Source organism: Antechinus flavipes, chromosome 1 (assembly GCF_016432865.1).
Source record: "Antechinus flavipes isolate AdamAnt ecotype Samford, QLD, Australia chromosome 1, AdamAnt_v2, whole genome shotgun sequence".
Lineage (NCBI taxonomy): Eukaryota > Metazoa > Chordata > Mammalia > Dasyuromorphia > Dasyuridae > Antechinus > Antechinus flavipes.
The window spans coordinates 446,344,386-446,368,607 of NC_067398.1; the positions used below are offsets into that span (position 1 = coordinate 446,344,386).

The following is a 24,222-nucleotide window of genomic DNA, read 5'->3' on the forward strand; positions in this document are numbered from 1 at the left end:
TGATTCCAGAAATAATGCTAAGTGGTAGAACCAGGAAAAAAAATACTAAATTCCTCAGTTCCAAATCTAATGCCCTCTCCACCTTATTATAAATTCAGTTACCTCTCCTAGAATAACACTGATCCAACCTTAGAGGTAGAGACTTAATATAAAGCCAATAAACATACCTGAGTATAATGTGTGCAAACTGGACCAGAACATCGAAAAGGGCAATATGGGTTACATTCATGTGGATAAGGATAGGTAAAATCTCTCACTTCATCATACCATGCTTGCACATGGAATGTTGGAGGTCTGTATCTATGTTAAATGAAATAATATTTTATTAAAGCTCCAAACTAAGTATGGGAAAATACATAATAAAATATTGTAATGAGTTAGATAGTATTAGAGATAGATTTTTTGAAATAAACTGTTTCCAAAAAAGTGTGACTTTATTGTCACTAATTTAACCCATATAACAAGGGAACTGTTAGGGCACCATTATTACTTTTATGTCTAATTTAAATTTAGTCCTAAGATTGTATTAGCTTGCAGATATGTGCTAATACAAATTTATATATGTTATATCTTCAATTTGTAATATTAAGTTTCATTTTAAATTACCTTCCCCAGTGCGCCCCCAAATTCTGTCCAATTGATGGAAGAAGGCTTGCAGGTCCATGTTCCCATAAGCAAGTTTCAGCCCAGGATTCTGCAGATCTCTCCAGCTCTACATCCCATGTCTATAATTTTTTTAAAAAAAGGTTATGTATATATGTGCATTCATGAAGTTTGAGATTTTAGTCACAAGTCATTGATGGTATTCAGTTCCCAACCTATCTTTTGCATTGAGACATCTCTTTAAATGTTCCAAATGTATTTTTTTCCCAAAAGGGAGGTAGAAAGAAATTACAATTAATAAGAATAAATGTTGAAAATCTTGACATATGATCTGGAAGAAAATAATTTAAAACTATACAAAATCTTCATAGCAAAGGAAGACTAGCAAATTTTTACCATTCACTGACATGATTCAGCAGGTAGGTGGCCCAATGTAAAAGGACACTGAATTTGAATTAATAAAAATCTCAGGTCAAATTTCACTTCTGATGCTTATTGCCCCTGTGATCCTGGAAAGTCACTTAATCTTTATTTGCCTCAGTTCCCTAATCTGTAAATCAAATAGTAATAGCATCTAACTCCCAGGGTTGTTGTGAGGCTTAAATAAAATAGGAGGTTTAGCATTTTGAAAATGTTATATGCTATATAAATTCTAGTTATTAATAATGTTATGAATAACATTTTAAAATAAAAATAAAAATTAAAACAAATAATTTGGCTTTTGCTGATAAATTCATTACAAAATATTTTTTCCAAGATCTCGTTGTAATATATACATACATACACAAAAATAAACTTTTAAAAATTCTAAGTTATTAATATAATTTATTTCTTGACATGCGTTATTTTTATCATTGTAAATTGGAAGTAAAAAATAAGTGACTTTTTACATGACCTTGTTTTTATTATTAATTGAATATTTTTAGATATATATAAAAGATTGAGGCTTTTGACACAATTTTGTGATTGCTCAGTGTCAGATAATTATAACAGGTTTAAACTATGTGCACTGTTAAATGCATATCTGATGAACTAAACATTTTATGTAACAAGTATGATTTTAGATTGAAAGTTTTAGTCTCAATATAAGAGTCAAATAATCACTAGTCTTCCTGAAATGTTTCCTGTAACTATGGTAGTGATCCAGTTTTCTAGAAAGCTATACTATGGAAGTATAAGTTTCAGCATGTTCCAACTTAGATATTTCAAATATAGGCCCAAGAAGCAATCTAAGTTTGTAAATCATTTCCAGACTGTTTTGTAGAGTGATAAACTTTTCAGGAACAGTAATTTAAAAAAAATCATCCAGTCTGTCTAAATGACATCAAGAAGGTGTAACCTGTATTACTTGAGAATTGCTGTTGGTTAGTCATTTTTAGTCATGTCCAACTCTTTGAGATCACAATTTAGGATCTTAGCAAAAATACTGAAGCGGTTTGCCATTTTCTTTCTCCAACCCATTTTACAGATGAGAGACTGAGGCAAATAGGATTAAGTTACTTACCTAGGATCACATAGCTAATAAATGTCTGAGGCCAGATTTGAATTCATGAGGATGAGTGTTCCTAATTCCAAACCCAGTTCTCTAGAGAACATTTGCACCAACAAACTCATAGATCAAAAGAAGCAGTATAATTCAAGCATTTGCAATTCAAGTCTATATTCAAGGTCCTAGAAATAGCAATTCTCTAGAAATCTCATTCAATTACTATTCCATCTTAATATGATACAGGAAAAAAATAACATTTTGCTTGTATCTATTTCTTTCACATATGAGTAAATAAGGTTGACCTTTTATAATTTTCTGCCTTTAAATTTCAATCTACAGATCTTATTATGGATTCTTTGTTTAAAGAATTTTTGGAATTTTCCTAGAAGGTAATTCCTTCCCATAGAATATACCAGCAATCAGTAATTCATGAAAACAAAGTAGCTAAGGGATGCAAAAAATAGAGCATCTGCCCTGAAGCAAGGAAGACCCGAATTCAACTCTGGCCTCAGGCTCTTACCAAGTATGATGCTGGGTAAGTCACTTAACTCTCTTTGCCTCAGTTTTTTTTTTTTTTTTAGTTTAATTATTCCTGTCCTTCGTTCACTATTCCATCACCACTTTCTACCATTGTTTCTTCAAAATATTTCTTATATTCAATTTTCAATATAGTCCCCCTACTTCCATTATTATAAAGATATTTATCATCTCACTACTGGATTGCAATAACAGCCTCATAACTTTCTTTCCTCAGCACAATTTCTTCTTCCTCTTCAATGAAGTGTACTTTGGTCCACAAAACCAGTCTTCCTTCAGTAGCATTTTTACCATGTTGTTCTTTGGGTCAAAAAATGTCAGTTCCTCCTCACTTTCTGCTATATGCCTTTGGCTGACTTTCAAGGTTGTCCATAATCTGGAAGTATATTATCTATCCTATACCATTTTACCTTATTTTCCAAATGTAAACTTTAGTTTAGTTTGGTTTAGCCTCTAAACATGCCATGATTATTCATATTTCCATGTATTCTTTTCTATCAGTTCTATCACCTTAAACACCCTTTCTTTTTCTAGCTAAAAATTGTATTCATATTTGAAAACACAGTGAAATCCCATTTTAGGTCTTAATGGTCACTATTCTTTATTTAGAGAATGTTCTATGTTGCTGAGATGTAACATGTCAAAAGGATTAAAGAATTAGTCATTGAAGGAGATCAATGACATCATAGGTGAGATCTTGACTTGTGGCTGAATTGGATTTAAGTGCAATGGAACGAAAGTCAAGATGACAGTAGATAACCATGGTAAATTTGATATCTAACCAGCTTTGCTTCAGCCACTTTTATGGCCCATTAAACAATTTATTCTCATTCACCCATTCTGATGAGAAAAAGTCTTCAGATTCTTTGGATAGATATCCCTTTAACTCAATCTATAGGTTTGAGGCTTGTAGATTCCCCTCAACTTGACTGAGCCCACCTGTTGAGATGGTTTACTATAGTGTGGTTGAGGGTAGTCCTTCAAAAACAAAACACAAATAGCAGAAGATAACCTAGTTCTTTTTCATCTACAAATATATGATTCTATCAGTTTTTGATAGAATTGTTAAGTTTTTCTAAACTGTTTTTCAACTTCTATCCTAGAATCCCTCTTCTGTTGTCATTCCAAATTATTAATGACTTCTCTTGGAATATGATATTGAATAAAATACTCTATCTGTGGTCTAACTAGTCAGGAGTACAATGAGATTAGTAACATCCTGTATTACTTGACAATCAACAGAAAGATATATGGTATATAGAATGTCTTCTTTATTGGGGGGTCAACTTTGGAAAGTCAGGAAAAGCACTAAATTGTTTGATAATCCCAAAATCCAATGTAAATATTTGTCAATAGATAAAATCATGGCTCAATGACCAGAATCTTCTGAAGTTTAAAACATCAAGGAAAAATCTTTCAGGCATAGCAGTTAGAATAGTGTCCTTTATAGCAGGCAAATGAAATTGTTTCCATAACTTTAGATGAATTAGTTAATGATCACAGTCCTTCCTGAGTCAGGCTTAACCTAAATAAGGGTTCCTAGAAAGTTATCAATAAGTTATTAAGGTCCCTATGTATCCCAAACATGCCTAGAGGACATTAGGAAATGGTGTAATGGACACAACTGTTATAAACTTCATGATACAAAGTCATCATTTTGAACAGCTCTTTGTTGTTTTCTGAGTCAGGAAACATCACAGGCCAACATGTAACACTTTTTGACCCTAAATACATAACTTTCTTAATTCATTGAAATATTTTGGGAGGACACAAGGAAAGGACTTTTGATTCTCTCATTCAGCTATTCTTCTTGAGTGGATAATATTAATAATAATTTATAAATCTTCATGAAAGACACTGAAAAAAAACTTTTAAAGAGGCCAATATCAATGACAGAACTACAATAAGCAATTACAGAGCTCTCTCTGAGTACAGAATAATCACTAAATAAGCTTTGAATATGAACATTCTCCTAAATTTTCTTGATTTAAATCTACAATCTAATAACTGAATCAATCAACTATAGTTTAAATATAGTACTAAAAACTTAAAGCTAGATTTGTATGTAATAATTTTAGCTAAATAGAATAAATCTAAAACAACAAATCTTAATCTGTTTGATCCTAAATGTCTATGATTTTAAAATATATAAATGCTGATCATATGATATAGGCAACTTTTTTCATTTTAAAAATACCTAAAAATTCATCAGGAGGCAAGGTAACTATAAAACTAAGAACTGGCAAATGATTATTCATAATTTGGAGGCAAACTGGTAGAGAATACAGGCCAATATCTTTGTCCCTAAATAACCCATGATTGATAATGGATTCATTTTAATGTTTCAGCAGTACTTACAGATTTACTCTATATTAATTTATAATTATTCTAAAATTATTAATTAACAGTGCTAGAAGAGTCATTGAAAGTCCTCTGGTCCAGTTCTTATTCAAATTATTCCTTTTGTCTAAGTAGCCTTTTTTTGAAGTCCTTCAGTGAGTACTCATTACCCACTCTATTTTTGGACATCTCGTTTTGTTATCTTGATTCACACTTTACCATCTTGTAACTTCCACTTATTGGTCTTAATTTTGTTTTTAATGTCATATGAAGAAAAGTTAATGCCTCTTACACAGGGCTATCTTTCAACAAGGTGAAGATTTCTATCATGTCCTATCTAGGTCTTTTCTCCAGGTTCAACATTTCTAGTTCCTTCAACCAATCCTCCTATAGAACCCTCTCCAGATTGCTGACTATCCTTTTCTTGATATACTTCAGCTTATCCATATTCTTTCCAAAATATGGCATCTAGAATTGGAAACAACCTCTTTAAATGGCCTCTCTATAAGGCCAAATGGGATGATCATTTTTCTTTTGATGAAAATATATCTCTCTTAATGTTAACTTCCTCCTGCCTTTCCTTGCCACATTATGCTAACTGAGTTTCTGGAAGTACCAAAGGAAACCTTTTTCACATGAACTGCTTGCTCACCATATCTTATCTAACATATACTTGTACAATTAATTAATTTGTAATCTGATGATTGCTTTAGTGACAAATTTTATAATTCTCAGGATTCACCTGCCTTGACATTTCTGAAGCGTCTGATACTTGATCAGCTTCACCTCATGAATGCTCTTTTAGCTCTTGGATTTTGTAACCATTCTCTTTTTTGGTTCTCCTCTTGTCTTTCTGATTACACTTCAATCTTCCTTTATGAATTATCATTCATGTCTTCCCCAAATCACAGATATTCCCAAGAGTCTGTTTCTCATTCTGGAGTCTAATCCTGTTATTCAACCTATGCCATATGTCTCCAAGCTTTGAAACATCCACAAATTTACTCTCTAGGTGCTTGAAAAACAGAATGGGCCAAGGAAGGAACATCTAAATGTCCATTACAGAAATCCACTACTTGATTGTGTTTCTCCTAGTAAATTATCTTTCTGTTAGGCCATTAAATTAGATTCAAATGTGCCTCAACTTGATGTACTTACACCTCGCCTATAAGCTTGTGAAAGAGTATTAAATGCTTTTCTAAAATCTGGATATAGGATGGCCCTGAAATTCTTTTAATTTATTTGTCAAAAAACAAATGAATATGAAGTTAGTCTGACACATCTTGTTTTTAACTTTTTTTGTTTCAAAGTACTGATTCTAAGTCCTTTTTATGTCCTAATTCCACTTCTGTCCTTTATTCTGTATTAAAATTCTATCAGGTATCAATGTTAGCTTTTCTGACTTATGGTTTAAAATATTCAGCTTCTTTTTCTTTCTTTTTTTTTTTTTTTGGACATTAGGACATTGCTTTTCTTTAGTCTTAGGGAACTTCTCTTCTGTTTTAAGATACCTCAAAAACCATGGACAGCAAATGATCAAATGCATTTAAAACTCAATCAAATGACCTGGTGCTGCTCATCCTTGCCTGATGAGCAAAATGCTTTTATCTTCTAATTTGTCTTATATTTACCATTCTTCTTTTATCCTTTAAAAAAAAATACGGTTCTTATTTGAATATGATTATGATTATAAAAATTATTTGATCACCTATTTTGATAGAGAAAATTCAAAATGTATCAAAATTATCCTTTGATATATAAACAGAATACTTTAAACAAACTTTTATTGAAATATTTTATAAAATTTTGAGACAATAATGGTATTTGCAATTTATCTTTTTGGTTACATATGATACATTAGGCTAAGATTACTAATAGATTCTAACCACTTCTATTTAATTGCTGTTTAGTACCCACCTGCTTAAATGTAGGTTTGCAAATTCAGGCAAAATTTTCAGGAAGACTTTTCCCCAGCTCTTCACTAAAACTTATTTTAAATCCACTGAAGCATCATGTCACCATAGATATTTGATATGAATGAAACTCACTCTCTTAACTGCATATACAGTTCATACTTTATAAAGTATTTTTTCAAAATAAATATTTGTTAATCTCTCTGTCCCCCATAATATTTTCCCTAAAAACCATCTAATTTAAATAGAAGGTGCTATTATCTTCTTTCTTCAAAACACTTGAGATAACACTTTAAAAATTAAAAACACACATTCCCAATACAGCTAGTGATTTTGGTAGTTATATGCCCAGGATTGGCAAACTTATCCAGAGGTCAAATCTGGAAGCTGCCTGTTTTTGAGTGACTTGAAGATATTTTTTATATTTTTAAATACAATAAAATTTTATTTAAAATGGAAAAAAATTCTTAGCTCATTGGTCAGACAAAAACTATTGACCCTAATTTGCTTACCCCTGATCTAGACAACTGCAAACACTTTTTAACTTCAATAAAACATGCAATGCCATCCCTCATGACAAGAAATACACATTTTGGAAAATGTTCAGAATAACTCCTACCTATGCCATTACTGACTGGCCAAAGAACCAGAAAATAATCAAAGTTTTAATTTTTAATAGATAAAGATATAAATGGTACACTGAGAAAAATACTGGTTCTGTATTCAGAATCTCAGTTAAATCCATATGGAATACTTATTACATGTGTGACTTTGGTTATATCTCCTGGACTAACTTTTCTTTTTAAAATGAGTGGATTGGACCTCAAGGCTTAAAATTCCCTTCCAAATCTAACTCTATGATATAATTCTCTCATGTCTCCAAAAATGGTTATCACTATACATTAGCGAGGAATAATTATTAATGTGAATGTTTTCTTTTGTTCCTCTTTCAATGAAAAACTCAAGATAATACTTACTGGTTCAATTTACAACAAACCATGTGCTTCATCATTGATGCACATAATATGTATCTCTATATTATATACATATAGATATACACATATAACTTATACATATGCTGGTGTCTGTGTATCATCTATATGATATCACCATATCTCTGAATGGATCTAAAATCCAATAGAGGAGGAAGCAGCTTGTACATTAATGACTTTGAAAAAAAAAGGATAAATGTGATAAGGAAAAAGAGGATCTCTTCACTGTTTGCTACAAGAAAATTGAGGAAGGTAAAAATACTTTCAACCAGGGTGTAAAGGAAAATGAAGGAAAGTTTCATAAAAGAGATAGAACTATAGTTGCATCTTGAAAAAAGGAAATTAAACATAAGGATAAGAAGGAGTTGGGCATGAAGGGAGAGTTAATTCTATCCAAGATGTATAGAGTAAGCAAAACTATGAGAATAGGAGAGGACAAATTGAGAAAAAAGGGAACAATGCTCAGTCTAGGATATAGAATACATGAAGGGAAAGCTAGGCTGAAGTCAAAATAGGAGGAACAGGGGATGGCAAAATGTTAAGATAAGGACTTTATGCTCCATTTGGTACACAAGGGGAAGCCACTAAAAATTTTCAGGGATGAGTGAATTGATATAATCAGATTTGACTAGACATTCATGTTATGGAAGTATTAGAGAGTAATACAGATGTGAAGGAATAAGGCCAGTTTTCACATCATTACAATAGTCTATGCAAGAAGTCATGGGTACCTGAAGTAGAGTAGCTGAAATAAGAACAAAAACTATAGAAGAAAGAAAGAAAGAAAGAAAGAAAGAAAGAAAGAAAGAAAGAAAGAAAGAAAGAAAGAAAGAAAGAAAGAAAGAAAGAAAGGAAGGAAGGAAGGAAGGAAGGAAGGAAGGAAGGAAGGAAGGAAGGAAGGAAGGAAGGAAAAGAAAGAAAGAAAGAAAAGTGGTATGCTAAAATGAGTATTCTTCACAATTGAATAATAGCCAATAATAGTATTTATATCTTTTCTTTAAGGTTTCCTTAATGCTTTATTTTTATTGTTTCATTATATCTTCACATCAACTCTGAAAGGTAACTGCTATTATCATCCCTATTTTCCAGATGGGAAACTGAGGCAGTCAGACACTGCTAATGTATGAGAGTTATTTAGATTGTTGTATTATTGTCTTTCTGATCCTAGGACAGAACTACCTAACTGCCTTCAAAAGCTATTACTTTTGAAATCTGACCTGTCCTTAAAAGGTAAGATCAAATACCAACTTCATTTTCTCTGATTTCTCCCCACTATATTCAGTCAAGTCTTTCCTTTTTTCTCTACCACTTAAATTCCTGGAATCTTGAAAATAGCTCTTTACTCTAATAAAATTAAATACAAATAACAATACAAATAATACATGGTTATTTCTATTTGTTGCTCCTCCCAAACAGATTCTTAATTCCATTTCAGTTTAGACCCCATCTTATCAAAACTGTGGGTGTCTTACAGCATTGAGCATAGAGTTCTGCATATAGTCCATACTTAATATTATCAAATTATAATTAAAGCCAATTAATAGTTTATCTGGAAAGTGGTAATTTTTATAATTCTTAAACCTAGTTTCCTTCCTTTAATACACACACCCATTAAAATGTATACTAAAGACAGGAGACTATTTTGTTGAGGCTGTAATTTTTCTTTGTTTATTTTTGGACTTTCTTTTTATCTCTAATACTAGCATAGTACCTAGCATAAAGTAAATTTTAATAAATACTTCCTGATTTATTTGAAAAGGATAGCTTTAATAATAAGAATGTTTCAAATTAGTTGTCTTAACTTTAAGAAAAAAAATTTAAGTCTCTTATGAAAAGAGAATAATTTTTACTGAAAATACTGTCGCAAATTTTATTATCCTCAAGTACTTTCACTAATTTAAGCAGTCTGAAATAATATTATAGAAATATAGCTGAAAGTGCTGGGACGGAAATATTTTGTTCCAAATAAAAAGTGTGTAGTATCTGTCCCTTTTAAATGTAAGTTCTTTGATGGATGATTCAGCTGACAATAATAAAAGAAAATTCACTCATGTAAATACTATTATACTGATCAATCAATGGGCATTTTAAAACTGAAATTACTTGAAAACTGGTGAGGTATTTTAAATGTGAATATTTCAATATCAAAGAGCCTTTGGATCTATGATCCTATACCCTTGCTCTCCAAAGGTTGTTAAGTGTTCAGGGCCCATGGATGGAAACTCCATCAGAGAAGGGGAGAAATATCCTACTGATAGATATGCCAAAATGGCCCTGGGCCTGCATACACCACCCACACATGTTTCTGTTGGCAATGGAATGTTATGAGATTTCATGGCCAACAAGTCATCTGTGGTGAAAATATTATTTCCACATTGGGGAAAATACCTCTGGCAAGATTCCACCACTGTCCTAGAAATCTACACCAAAGAGAATTAATCCACAGTAAATGACTTGACTCTGAAGATGAAGTTTGCTATGTTAAAGACAGAGAGAAATGATTACCTGGCATACTGCTTTTTTGATAATTTGTTTAAATATTAAAACACATGAGAATTTACCCCCTTCCACTTAATGACACTGTCTTGGGAAAAAAAATCATCATGCTATGCCAGAAATGAAATTCTTACAATAAATAATTGTTCTTGAATAGAGAGAGGTACTTCAAGTATGGTATTATGTTGTTTGCAACTCACCACTTGTAACTACTGATGACCCCATTAAAATGTAAGCCCCTTTTAAAGCATGCTTTAAAGTAATTGAGAATAGTGCCAGTGTATTATTATACACTAATTCAGGAAGCCATATAAAAAGAAACACAATGAATCAGAAATCAGATTTTAAAAAAAAAAGGGATATAAGCTTCAGCTCCCTCAAGAATATGAATAATGAATAATGCAATGAAAAAACTGCAGTTTTCGTTCTTTTTGAAGCAGTTAAGTGGCAAAACAATTACAATGCTAGACTTAGAGTCAGGATTCATCTTCCTGAGTTCAAATCCAGGTTTAGACACTTATTCGATATGAGACACTGAGTAAGACACCTAACCTCCATCTTCTTCAGTTTCCTCAATTATAAAAATGAAGATAACTCTCAGTGTTGTTGATGAGGTTCAAATGAGATCATATTTTAAAATAATTATCACAGTGGCTGGCACATAATATAATGTTAATAAATGGTTATTCATTTCCTTTTTCTCCTTCCTTTTCTAAGATTTAATAATATATATTAATGACCCAGTGGAGGCAGCGTGCTAGAGTGTTCTTATTATTATATATCAGCTGATTGCAAATCCTACTTCTGACTATGTTTGATCCTAAAGCTTAAGTAAGCATTACAACCTTCAAAACAATTTCATAGAAATTACTTACCAAGTTACACATAAGTTGTAATCTACTTTGATATAGAAAACTTATACTAAGAATTCCTCATGATAAGAAATCTTACAGTTACATTATAAGCACAGATCATCAATTGGGTCATAAGTATCCTACTCACCCCTATATTTCTTAATACTCTATGGATGTAATGTCTGTCAATAAAACTATTCATGAGAATGTAAGTTGAGGATTCTAAATTATTTTTAATAAAAAAGCTTTACTGGTCCTTTTTTTTCTCTTGACAGACTCAAAAGGATGATCCAAAATAAGTATATTTAAAAAGATTATGACTTTTGTTTGGCAAAGTGAAAAAAGAAAAACATTACCAAGCATTCCTGCAAGGGTTATATATATGATGAACCTTATTAATCAACCTTATTATCAGTAATTTAATGTTCATTTAGTTGGAAAAATATTACACCTCAACTCTAAGTTCCATGAAACATGGAACTAATAGTGTCTACTTCATAGAAATGTTGTGAGCATAATATTTGTAAAATTTCCCCCTAGAATGGACGAAGAAAAATAAATTACACTCACAAAAGAATCTCGTCATAATTCTTGGCTTGGTTCATAGAAATTAGATGTGGAATGAACCTTGGAGATTAATCTCTCATTTTACAAATGAGAAAATGAATTGAGTTTGGAGGAGTAAAGTGTTATAATACCCAGGGGTACTCATGGACTGGGCAATAAAGGAATGATCTCCATCAGTGCTCTTTTCATTATTCCAGAAGTGCCTCCCCTCTACACAAGAGAATAGTTCAATAAGTAGAAAATTTCTTTAAAAAAATCTTATTGTTTGAAGTATATAAACAAATTTAGATGCTCTCAAAGGCAAATCTTTGTTAAAATGAACTCTGAAAGACAGTATGCTTTTTGACCTACCATACTTTGAAATACAATAAAGCAAACAAAAAAGTGACAATAAAATTTTAGGATGACTTAATAGAACAACTGAAGGGATACATCATTAGTATTTGTTATGTCAAAATATATAATATGAACTTATGAATCAAACCACATAATAACAAAATTCTAAAACAAATGATTCTCTCCTGAGGTTCAATGTTAGCAGAATTAAGAAACCAGTACATACTATAGAGTTAACAATGAAAAATATGTCTCTCTCAAAGATGTAAAAATTGATCGCTGCAATGGCCAATCATCATTCCAGAGCACTGAAGAAGAATTCTGGCTAACTATTTGCAAAAAGATGATGGATTAATATACAGATTGAAAAACACATTTTTGGATGTGACCAATGTGGGAATTTGTTTTCTTTTATTATGCTTATATGACATAATGGCTCTGTATTCTTTTTGTAGTTGGTTAGAGGAGCTGAGAAGAAGAAAAAAATTCTTGATGATCAAAATCTTAAAATTATTTTTAAAAGAATATGTTAAAATGTAACAATTTTAGAAAAACATTTTTTTTAATTTCTGTAGCTGATGTTAGGTAGTTTGCTATACTAAGAGGTTGTAAATAGATTCCAGAAAGGATTAGATAAATTTATAATGACAAAATCATAACTATTTACAAGGGAAAACTAATGTTGTTCAGGACTATTTCCCAAACTTTCAAGAATGATAGTAATGGGGTACCAATAGAGTCCATCCAGGATATATCCTTTAGCATATTTAATCTAGATTTTTATATATTTTCAAAGGACAAGGAAAAAAGCAATGCTGCTATCTTTGAGATATTGACTTTACTCTCAAAGAATCAATTGCTAATGTGAATCAATCCACTTATATGCTCTTAACAACAGATATAATTTCTATAATAATATCAATGGTATTCTCAGTAAAAACATAGGGGTAGTTATAATGTCAGTATAATACTTCCTTGAAATGCTTAGCATATTAGGTTCTCCTTTAGACACAGAGGATAGGCAGAGCCAGGCTTGTAGTCAGGAAGATCTATGTTCAAATCCAGTGTCTGAGACTTACTATATGACCTTATGCAAGTCATTTAATGCTATTTAACATAGTTTCCCCATCTGCAAAATGAGATGGAAAAGGAAATGACAAACCACTCCTGCATCTTTGCCAAGACAATCTGAAATAGTGTCATGAAGACTCAGTCACAACTGCAGCAACTAAATATCAACATCCTTTAAAGGAATATAATCGTTCTGTGGGCCCATTATTGATTTGAACAAATAATTATGGAAATTATGAGTGGAAGAGCCATCTTTCTTCTCATAGTGATTTTAACTAGAGCTAAAAATATCCCTTGCTTTGTGGACTAGTTGATTTTAGTAAAGCAAAATATGAAGTAAATTATTTCAAGGCAAAATCTATTTTCCCCTCAACTGTCTTTTTTGTTTTGTTTTGTTTTGTTTTTTTGCTGAGGCAACTGAGGTTAAGTGACTTGCACATGGTCATACAGCTAGGAAGTATTACATTTCTGAGGCCAGATTTGAATGCAGGTCCTCCTAACTTTAGAGCTGGCAAGTACTCTATTCACACCAACTAGCTGCCCCTCAACTGTCATTTTTAAAGCAAAATGCTGATATATATTTCCTTGAAAAATTTCCTGGACTAAATAAATTTAGAATATTTTTAAGAAAGATTAAGATCAAGGATCCCTTCATGGCATGCTGACATTATAGCAATGGGAATACTTTCAAAACATTTTCAGAATTTTACAAGATATTTCTCACTGCTGGATTTCTCCTCTATCATGGTGGGTATCCAACTTTTTTGTCCTTTCCCAGTCCATACCATAGGAATTCCTCCCATTATCTAGCAATCACTGCCCCTATAAAAATTACTAAAATTACCTTTAGTCCTATTCACTTCATTGTTTAATATTTTATGATTTTTAACAAAACTGTACTGTAATCACACTACTTTGCCAACATGTCCTAACATCTATCTTCTTATGTAATACAGTCTGAAAGTTTACCTTAAAGTCTTCAGATTCCATAAAATGAATTTCTATATGACTTTATCTATTCTTCAGAGTTTTAAATCCTGTTCAATAGGATCATTAAAAAACTGCTATATTACTACTAAATAACTGATAACAAAGTGACAACTTCAAACTAAACAAATTAGTTTCTCTTTAAATAATGCTATTCTTTGACTAGTGAAGAACATCAATGAGCACAGTGTTTTTCACATGGCAGGCATCCAGCAAATACATTTAACTGAATTAATAAACATTATTTTGACTTGTTATATATTTATGTGTGTGTGTGTGTGATATATTTATTTATATGTATCCCTATATTGCTTTAAACCTCAATGGGAGATAAACATTTCATTCCTTAAAAGTATTGGATATATTTCAAAATATATTAGAAAACAATAAAATCTTTTTAAAATCCAATAAAATAATCAATAAAATACTCTGTAAGTTTTAGTAAGTGCAGAATAAAATTCTAAGACCTGGATTCACTAAGCATAATTTAATAATTTCTTTTTTACCTTTTTCTTTCATTAGAAATACACCAATGAAAAACAGTGTCAAAAGGAATTTTATTGATTAGAGGAAACAGGGTAATATACAGGCTAAACTTTCACAGGTTTGGGCAGATGCCATATTGAGGCAGAGCTTGGATATAGCCCACATTGGCACATACCAAGGTCAGCTCACTAGCTGTGCCATCTTTAAGTTTCTAGGATTGCTTGGTGAGTAGTGAAGCACAAGAAGGAAATGATTTCCACAGTAACTTGGAAATATCCAAGTTCTAACAGAGCTATCGAATGTATCAACATGGGTCCTGGGCTGATTTCAATTTAATTCAACAAATATTTATACATGACTGGCTATTTGGCTTATAATAGAAAGTTAACTAATAAAAAGAATAGTGAATTGGGAATCAGATGTCTGTATATCCTTGAAAAATGCCAAAATTCTAACCCATTTCCTCCAGGTCTGCCATAAAAGAAAGGAAGAGTGAAATATGTGCCAGTCAATATCTTTCCCAGCTGGGAGACTGGCAGTAGGGTTTTAGAAGTGATGGATAAGCAGAATTGTCGATAGCAACCGCCACTTTAGTATACCTGGCATAATTTGATAGTATTTCTTTTTAGATTCAGGTCTATTGCATTATCTACCTAACAAATTTATAACCTAATAATGGGGGAAGAAGAACTTAGAAATTCAGTGTTAAAATCAGAACTCACAATTTAATTTCAAATGTCTATTTTTTTAAATGTAAGTTTATTATTTCTACTTAGTCATAAATTAACAATTTATAAATCAATGGACTCAAAACAAGTCAAAATGGAAATGGTTTCTTTCACCATCTACAACACCTTTATCATCTGTCCCCATCATCCAAGTTCATTACTTTTAAAATCATTTTCATATCTCTCTCTTACTTGTCATCTGCATCCAATAAACTATCAATTCTTTCCCTACAAAAATTTATTTTTCAGTTCAATACCAATGTAACTATCTTATTCTAAAACAACATCACCTAATTTCTGGATTCTAGCAAGAACCATTGAGATGGGCTAACTGTTCTATTTTCTTTCCATGAAATCCATTCTACATATTATTTCAAGAATTTACTTTCTCAGTAGATCATGACATTCTAAATTCAACAGTGGTTCCAGAATATTCATCATAAATGTAGCCCTAAGTCTATTTCTTGTTTCTTAAGATTCTTGTCATGGAATATTCTGATCCAACCAAGACAATTTTACTTGCTGTGTCCTGAAAAATACAGGCTCATTTATTATTGGTTTATTTAATTTCCTCAAATTTCTCCCTAATAATCTGGCAACCCTTCATTCAAAATCCAATATATAACCTCTGATTATTCATTCTGTTATTCCATGTCCCTTTATTTTAAGTGTAGTTTGAAAAAAATCTAAAATTTCTAGCATTTTTACATGTGTGCTTATCCAGTCTTTAAAATTATGTTACATCTTCTTTAAAAACAGCAATAAATTTTCTATTTTTCTCATATGTTGTATTGCTAATTCGATTTCAGATCACTACTAGTGAGTGCAGATCTATCTTGATTACAAATGCAATTGAGGGCTTAATTGTGACTAAAATGAGTTCTATTTTTAAATAATATTAGTAGTCATCCATGAGGTTAAAAGTGGATCATAAGATGACTAAAATAAATAATATTAAATATATTGCACTAGATTTAAAAATATAATTACCATTGCACCTTTTAAATAAATGAGAGATTAAGTAACTAAGAAAAATAATGTGTTCACAGTAGATCAACACTTGTAGCTATAAACTTATTTGGTATTAATCCAAAGAATCTCAAAACAAACATAACAACTGTTAGACTCTTCCTTAACTTTATAGTCTGGAAAACATATTGCAATATTAAAATCTGCTCTCTTACTTTACTTTGCCAATGAACTCCTCTGTAGACAAGTTAATGGCCAAGTCATGGTTCCAGAGCTAATAGTATCTAGGGGCAACACAACATAAATCCTGTCTGGTTTCTGGATCTCCATTTCAAGGCTAGGATAAAACCAATGAAACTAAAAGAGAAGGCTATATAAACTTCTTATACCAGACTTCTTCCAATAGGCATTAGTTAATTTTGGAAGTTTGCTATCACACACACACACACACACACACACACACACACACACTCAGAGAGAAATACTCTTTTATAACTTCTATGTTTCTGCAGTATAAAACTATAAGCTATATTGAGATTTCTCAGATCATTTTTGCAGCTATCTTCCTCAACCTCCTCTTCTACAATCTTCTTTCAATTAGAAAGCAACTAATTCTTCAAATTCCCAAAGGCATTGTTGGTACAAATAAAAAAAGAATATTTTTGTTTTTCTTTACATTGAAAAGAGTATTCTTGGAATTGTATGATAAAATAAAAAATAATAAATGATGTACTTTAAGATTCATCAAATAAGCAGAAAGTTGAGCTAAAACTTCATAAAAAATAAAAAAAAAACACTTGGCTTTTATTTTCAATACATTAATATAGATAACCTAGGTTGGTGTTCTTGGTTGAGTCTTTCTAAATGCTGTCTATTCTCCTAATGGTAAATCTTTTTTAAGAAAAAAAAATTTTAAACAAGATTTGAATCCTATGAGTTTCCATGAATTCCATGAAATTTGGTTTTAAAGTCACTTTAGGATGACTTAAATACCTTTATCTTCAGGCCTTAACAAAGGTCACTGAAAGCCAGCCTACTGTGCTATGATTTTAAATGAGAAATGTTGATGTCCTGAAAGATCACTAAAACCAAAACCAAATTCAAACCTCATTACCAGTGATTAAATCTTATTATTAGACTTTTCTAATTCTAATACTATCCTCTAGCTAATAGTAGTCTCGTTGGTAAGTGCCTAATGCTCTAAATCACTAAGATACCTTGTAATTTCTTAGCCAAAAGTAATCTTGTGACTTTAAAATCTATTCCCTAATCTTCTTATTTTGCTGTAGGAATGGGTTAAACATCTGAGAGGGGCATAAGAAAAATCTGCTTTGAATTCATAGTTCAATTTTTGATGCTTTAACTAAAGTGTTCTCACATTACAAACTTTGCAAATCAAATACTGTAGACAGATATAACAACATGGCACATTTCTAGATAAACTTTCCTTATAATCTATTGATTTTTTTACCATAAGATTTGTATTAGTAACCTAATCTAGAAATATGTATGTGTTCACACTCATATGTTACATATCTATGTGTATGTATTTCCCTATTACAGGGCCCTAACCTTTTCAAATGTTTTAGTTATTGTAAAGTCTTATGGAACAATACCTCTCAGGTCATTAAATGGAAATGGGACAGTTGCTCAGTGGCTTTAGATACCAAAGACTCAAGTAATTTAGCCAATTAAAACTTATTCATTTTAAAATTTAAATTTAACTATTGTATATGTATATAGTCATTTGTATTACCTCCATATATATAGACATATAGGTGTGTGTGTGTGTGTGTGTGTGTGTGTGTGTGTGTGTGTGTATCAACACAGAATGGAAGTTTACCATAGAAAAGCTATTGTACTTCTTACAAAGCAAGTAAAAACTGAAAATTAGCAAGTAACATTAGGACATTTAACTGTGGTGCTGAAAGAAAGCATCTATCAACATTTTTTTTTTTTCTGTGAAACCACTCACAATATGTTCTTACCATATATTCCATATTAGAAGCTGGTGGATATACCTGACTTCTTAACTTATTATGAAGGTCCAAGATACTCTGCATATCATTGTCTGTGATCGCCCTTTTCCCTCTTTGCTTGGCGATCCACCACTCACCATCTTCATCCATGTACTTTTCCAAAAGTTTCTCCAAAACTGTTGCATTGGGGACAACCATTGCTGGAATCGCATTAGCAATGAATAGCAATGAAGTTATTCTGAGCCACTCTTGTGATGCCCACTTCATTGTGAATGATTTCAGGATTCCCCTAGAATAAACTCCAAGGCAAAGTCTTCCTTCCACTCCTTTTTGACTCTAAAGATATGAATGAGAGTTCAATAATTAAGGCAAAAGTTCAGCATGAAATGACTTTCGGTTATTTTTTTAATTATACAATAATTAGAAATGAATAAAAGATACCATTGTAAGGGACACTCATTATTTATGGTTTCTACATAAATTATCCTCCATTATCATAACTTTATATAAATGTAGGTTTCACATATACATAGAAATACATTTTGTTCAGTTATGTGCCAAGTTGTGTATCAAGTCAAAAAAATTAAGTAGATTGTCTTCTAAGACCAAAAAAAAAAAAAACTAGAAAAAATAATAAAGTTTTAATTATAAAATTTCAGATGACACAAAATGGTGACTAGGGTACAAGTGAAACCCAGGATTATGATCATTTGTACCATGAGCCAAAGTAGTTTTAAGAAGAAAAGAAGAAAGAACAAGAACAAGAACAAGAACAAGAACAAAAAAGAAGAAGAAAAGGAGGAGGAAAGAGGAGGAATGATTGGATGTAGTTTGTTGTTTGGGGAAGCTTTGAAAGAAAGTTTTGAAAATAAGTGTAAATCTTTGGTAACAATTATCAAAAATTTGTTGAGTTTGGGGGAATTGGAATGAGAAAATGTCACTCTTATTTCTAAAGAAATTCACAATGCAGTTTTGACATCAGTTACATGTGCATTTCAATTGTACTACCTACAACTACCACTACCATCTCAAAGAGCAGAAATCAGCACTGCTTCTTAACCACGTGTATCGTTTCTTTCCTCCCAAAAAACCAAGAGTCCTTATGCCCTGGATAGTGTTCCTCTCCCATGGTCCAACCTTGTTTGCTATTGGGTCTCTGGTGTCACAAGCTCAAGCTTTCTCAAAAGCAATCAACCAAAATTCGGATTCCCCCTTTTCATCTTTATACTCTTCTGGGAGAGTTCCTTGTATAAACAACACAAGGGGTAAAAACAGGACAAAAGAGGGGCCGGAGACCCACACTTTCAAAATAGCAACACTCCCGAAAGTCTTTCCTTTTCTTACTTTTCAAGGACTTTACGCTCCCCATTGCCTTCTCATTTCCTACAGATTAAGTATCATGAAAATATAAACAAACAAACAAAAGAAAAAGTAAGCAGCAAAGTGTAGGAATAAGCTACCTCCACATTGTAGGTAGGATACATGACAGAAAAAAAAAAAAAAAAAAACCTTACCTCTCCAGCGTGATGTCCACAGTTAGGAGCTCTTAGAGGCTGAAACACTGTGCGCCTGCCTGCCTGCCTCCCCCAACTAGAGCCGAACTTTCCGATTTGTTAATAACCCAGATTGAAGACCCACAAGTGACTGTGATGAAGGTTGCTTTCTTTTAGTGAAAGCCAAAGTAGGGGCTTTTCGCTGCGCAAGTCGAGGGAGAAGTGGAGTGCCCTGCACCACTTCCTTAGCAGCCTTGGAAGAAGTTGATTGAGAAGTGAAGTGCTCAGATATCCATTATCAAGAGTCGGAGCCGAGCCGGGAGTGCTTGGCTCGACTGCCAGGGTGCTCACCTCGGTCTTTTGGGCTCTTTATGTCTTGAGGGCCCCCGGGGAGAAAGCGAAGCAGGGGCTGGGGTAAACTCGAGCGCCTCGCTTCCCTTCTTCCACTCAAGTTCCTCAGTTCCCAGCCCCTGCTCAGAGAGCTTCTCCCGGGCTCCTTCTTGCTACAGGACATTTATCCCAGGCTGAGGGAACGTGCACGTGACGTGCACTCACCCTCTTTGCCCACCCCACCTCCACCTCCACCTCCACCTCCACCCCCAAACCGGGCCCTGGCAATCTGCCTGCCTGCCCGTCCGCCCGCCGGCCTGCCAGCCTCAGGGAGCAAAGAGCTCAGTCCCTCCTTCCCGGGGCAGGACCTTTTCATTTAGCTTTCGACTGGTTGGTTTGACTGTGGGGTAGATGGAGGAAGCGTGGGAGGTCTGGAATTGAGGACGGGGGAGGTCTGAACAGGAAGGATGGAAAAGGAGAAGAGAGGAGGAAGTGAGGAGTGGGTCTATTTGCAAGAATTCTGACGCTATAGGCTGATCTTTCTTTGCGCCCCTCCCATGGCGGAGCACAAACTGGCACTGGGCTAAAGGGAATTGTGGCCTCTAGGGGGACTGAGGAAAAAGACGAAGTGGCTGGGTGAATGAAGAAGGATTCAGAAGAAGGCTTAAAAGAGGGAAAGACACCCCTTTTTTCCTCTAAAACTCCCGGGAGCGCACCTCAGCCTCCTGCAACTTAACTCCGGAAAACTGCCTGATGTTATATTTCATTCAGTTTTGGTATCGTTCAGGATGAAGTGGAGAGGTGGACCCGGACAGGGAAGATTGAAAGAGGAGGATTTGAGGAGACAATCCTTGGGAGACATTATCTCCAAGAATTGAGAATTCAGACTCCTTCACTAGCTCCTCCACTTTTGTCTCCCACCAGATCTCTAAACACTCCTCAAAGTGTCTGGACATTAAAAAAAAAAAATTCAGTTGTTGAAAGTTTGTCCACGTGAATGTGTAATAGAGTATGGAACTCTTTAAATTAAAAACAAACAACAACAAATTATTTCATTGTTTTTCTGAAATAAAGTATTAAAGCATTATGTATAAAGTATTAAAATAAAGAATAAAGCTGTAAACTCTAAAATGAATATTGGATACATATTTTCATCCTTTCTCTTGTAATCAATTTTCTTCCTTTCCCCTATATGCCTTCCAATTCACCTCTTTTTGTCTATCAGATCCAGAAACACCTACCAACAATTCCAAACTATTAATTTTTCTCCCTCTCAAAAATGAAGAACCTAGGATGAGACTTTTTTTTTTTTGTGGTAGACATGCTATAGACTCTGTAATCCTTTTTGATTATCTTTTTCAGAAGTCTTGTGGAAGATGCATTCTTTGTATTCACAAACACTCAAAAAATGAGAAGCTAAGGTGCATGGCAGATTATAGGTACTGAGTAAATGTTTAATGCAGAACTAAACTAAATTTGACAATAAATTTGACAAAGACAATAAACAAACTGATGATTTTGGAAACAACCCAAAGGGGATTTTATATCCTAAAATGCTAGTGGAAATAATAGTCTGATACATCTTTCTTTGATAGAATGCAACTCTCAATGGGCAAAGGATTTCATTTTTGTCTTTCCATCCCCTAAGCCAACCACAATGCCTAATAGCAAATTTAGTAATGCTTATGATTTATTGGTTAATTGGTTTTTCAGTTGTTCAAAATTATAATTTTATCAGGATCAATGCTTCTACTGGGATACAATGCAAACTTTAAGTGTTTTGACTAAAAAAACAAAAACAAAAACAAAAACCAACCAAAAAAAAAACTATGTTCCTTTGAAGAATTAATTGTCTTGAGGCTAACTTGTTTATTCCTGTAATTACAGACATAAAGTATATCACCAGGTTCATACTCCAAACCTTTCTGATTTGGTAAGACTTGAAACAATATCTGCTATACTGGTATTATCTTAAAGAATTCATTCATTCCCATTTCATGATGAGGCACTTAGGTAAAATCACCTCCCTGAAAGAGAATGGAGAATGATATTTCTAGGATCATGTAATCTTTACAAAATGAATTTTTTTTCTATATAACATTGATATAACATTTTGAGACTTTCAAAGTACTTTTGCAAATATCTCATTTTAACTTGACAACATCTCTGAAAGGTAGGTGCTATTTTTATTCCTATTTTATAGATGTGAAAATATACATAGTGAAGTTAACTGATTTATCATGAATCAAATAGCAAGTAAGTGTCTGAGGCAAGAAATCAGGTCTTCCTAAATGCCAAGTCTAGCACTATATCTACTGATTATCTACTTATAATCTGTAATGCAAGTTAAACTAATTTCATTTCAGACTAATCAAATGTTTATTTTTAAGATTCTATCACTCAATGATTTTTGTTTCAAACTATTTCTAAGAAATACATATCATTCACCTATTAAAATTCACATACTTCTAGCAAGAGTCTATGCAAAGAATTATAACAAGAATAAACTAGCATCTGTGACTTTGAATCAAGAGAACTGAAATTAAAATTTAGCAATGAAAATTATAAAAAGAGCAAAATTATATTTTGTGTTAAAGAAGAATTATCTTTTATTCTTTACAGTCAATCATAATCAGAAAAGTAGAAAAATCTTGAAAACTGAAAACCATAACCTTGAAATCTGGTTGTAGCTGCATTGATATTTCTGAAAAGTAGTTTTCAATGAATCTAAATGATAGATTGCTTTTGGAATTTACAGAGAAGGAGCATTAGAAACAAAACTTTCCAAAAAAGTATCCCAAGTTTCAACTTCAAAATTAATTCTCAGAAAGTGACTTTAAGAGGACTAAGAAATGCTCATGTAATACTAGATAGTCTACAATAAGGGAGTAAATTAAAACTAAGTTTTAAGTCTCCAAATTAATAAAAGCAATAATTAATTTCCTTTGAGTAAAATGTGCCATACACATTTTAAAGGATATATTTGCAAGATTTATAAAGAAAAATGTGGCAAAGTCAAATGTAAAACTCATAAAAAGGAATTTAAACCATAAATGTGCTAATGAAAATAATTTCCAAAACACTTTAGAAAGACTAAAGACATAAAAGATTATGGAGTGAAAAATGATCATCATTAGGATATAAGATATTGTCTGAAGTAGTTTCAAAGAGTAATTCAGGAAGACTGAAATTAATTTTTTGGCACTGGATAAATGCAAGCTGTGATATATATATATATATATATAGTCCCTTTACTTCCCAGTAACCCAAGAAGATAAGTTGAAGTAAATAGGTTTCTAATCTGCATTCAACATTTACTCAGTATCTGTAATGTGCCGTGTACCTTGGCAAAGATACTGAAATGGTTTGTCACTTCTTTCACCATCTCATGTTATAAATGAAAAAACTAAGGCAAACATAATTAAGTGACTCGCTCAAGATCACACAGCAATAAGTATCGGAAGTCAGATATGAATTCAGGAAGATGAGATGAGTAAACAATTTATATGAGATAAGTACAGCAAATAAATAGAAAGCCCTTACCTATAATACAGCAGAACCTAATTTTATAACTTCTTGTTTGTTTTGTTGCTTTGTATTTAGCTCAGACCTATGATAGTATGGGTTTAGGAAGTTTCCAGTGAGAAAACTCTCCCTATTAATGTAGACGAGGAATGATCTTACAGCCTTGGGGTTAAATTCAAATACAAAAGAGAACCATTAAACCATTTATCAGCATGTTGACTTAGAAAACCATATGCTAATATTCTATATGCTTTACTCTATTTCCATTTCTTTTTTTTTCTTTTTTTATTAAAGCTTTTTATTTTTAAAACCTATGCATAGACAATTTTCAACATTCACTCTTGCAAAATCTTGTGTTCAAAAAAATTTCCCTCCTTTCCCCTCTCACTCTCTCCCCTAAGCAGCAAGTAATCCAATATATGTTAAACAGGTGCTAATTGTTCTAGACATATTTCACAATTATTGTGTTGCACAAGAAAAAAATCAGATCAAAAAGGAAAAAAAAAATGAACAAGAAAACAAAATAA

The 24,222-nt window shown here is 32.4% G+C and overlaps 1 protein-coding gene across 1 annotated transcript in view; it reads right to left on the reverse strand.

Moving 5' to 3' along the window:
* Window positions 1-20,411, reverse strand: part of CRISPLD1 (cysteine rich secretory protein LCCL domain containing 1) — a 44,828-nt gene extending 24,417 nt beyond the window's left edge. The window contains exons 1-4 of the mRNA XM_051970018.1: window positions 19,862-20,411; window positions 18,357-18,683; window positions 607-725; window positions 168-300 (exon numbers count right to left, since the gene is read on the reverse strand). Of these exons, the coding sequence (XP_051825978.1) occupies window positions 168-300; window positions 607-725; window positions 18,357-18,614 (510 nt within the window). The 5' untranslated portion in view covers window positions 18,615-18,683; window positions 19,862-20,411. The remainder of the gene's footprint in view (window positions 1-167; window positions 301-606; window positions 726-18,356; window positions 18,684-19,861) is intronic.
* Between the last annotated feature and the right edge of the window lie 3,811 nt (window positions 20,412-24,222).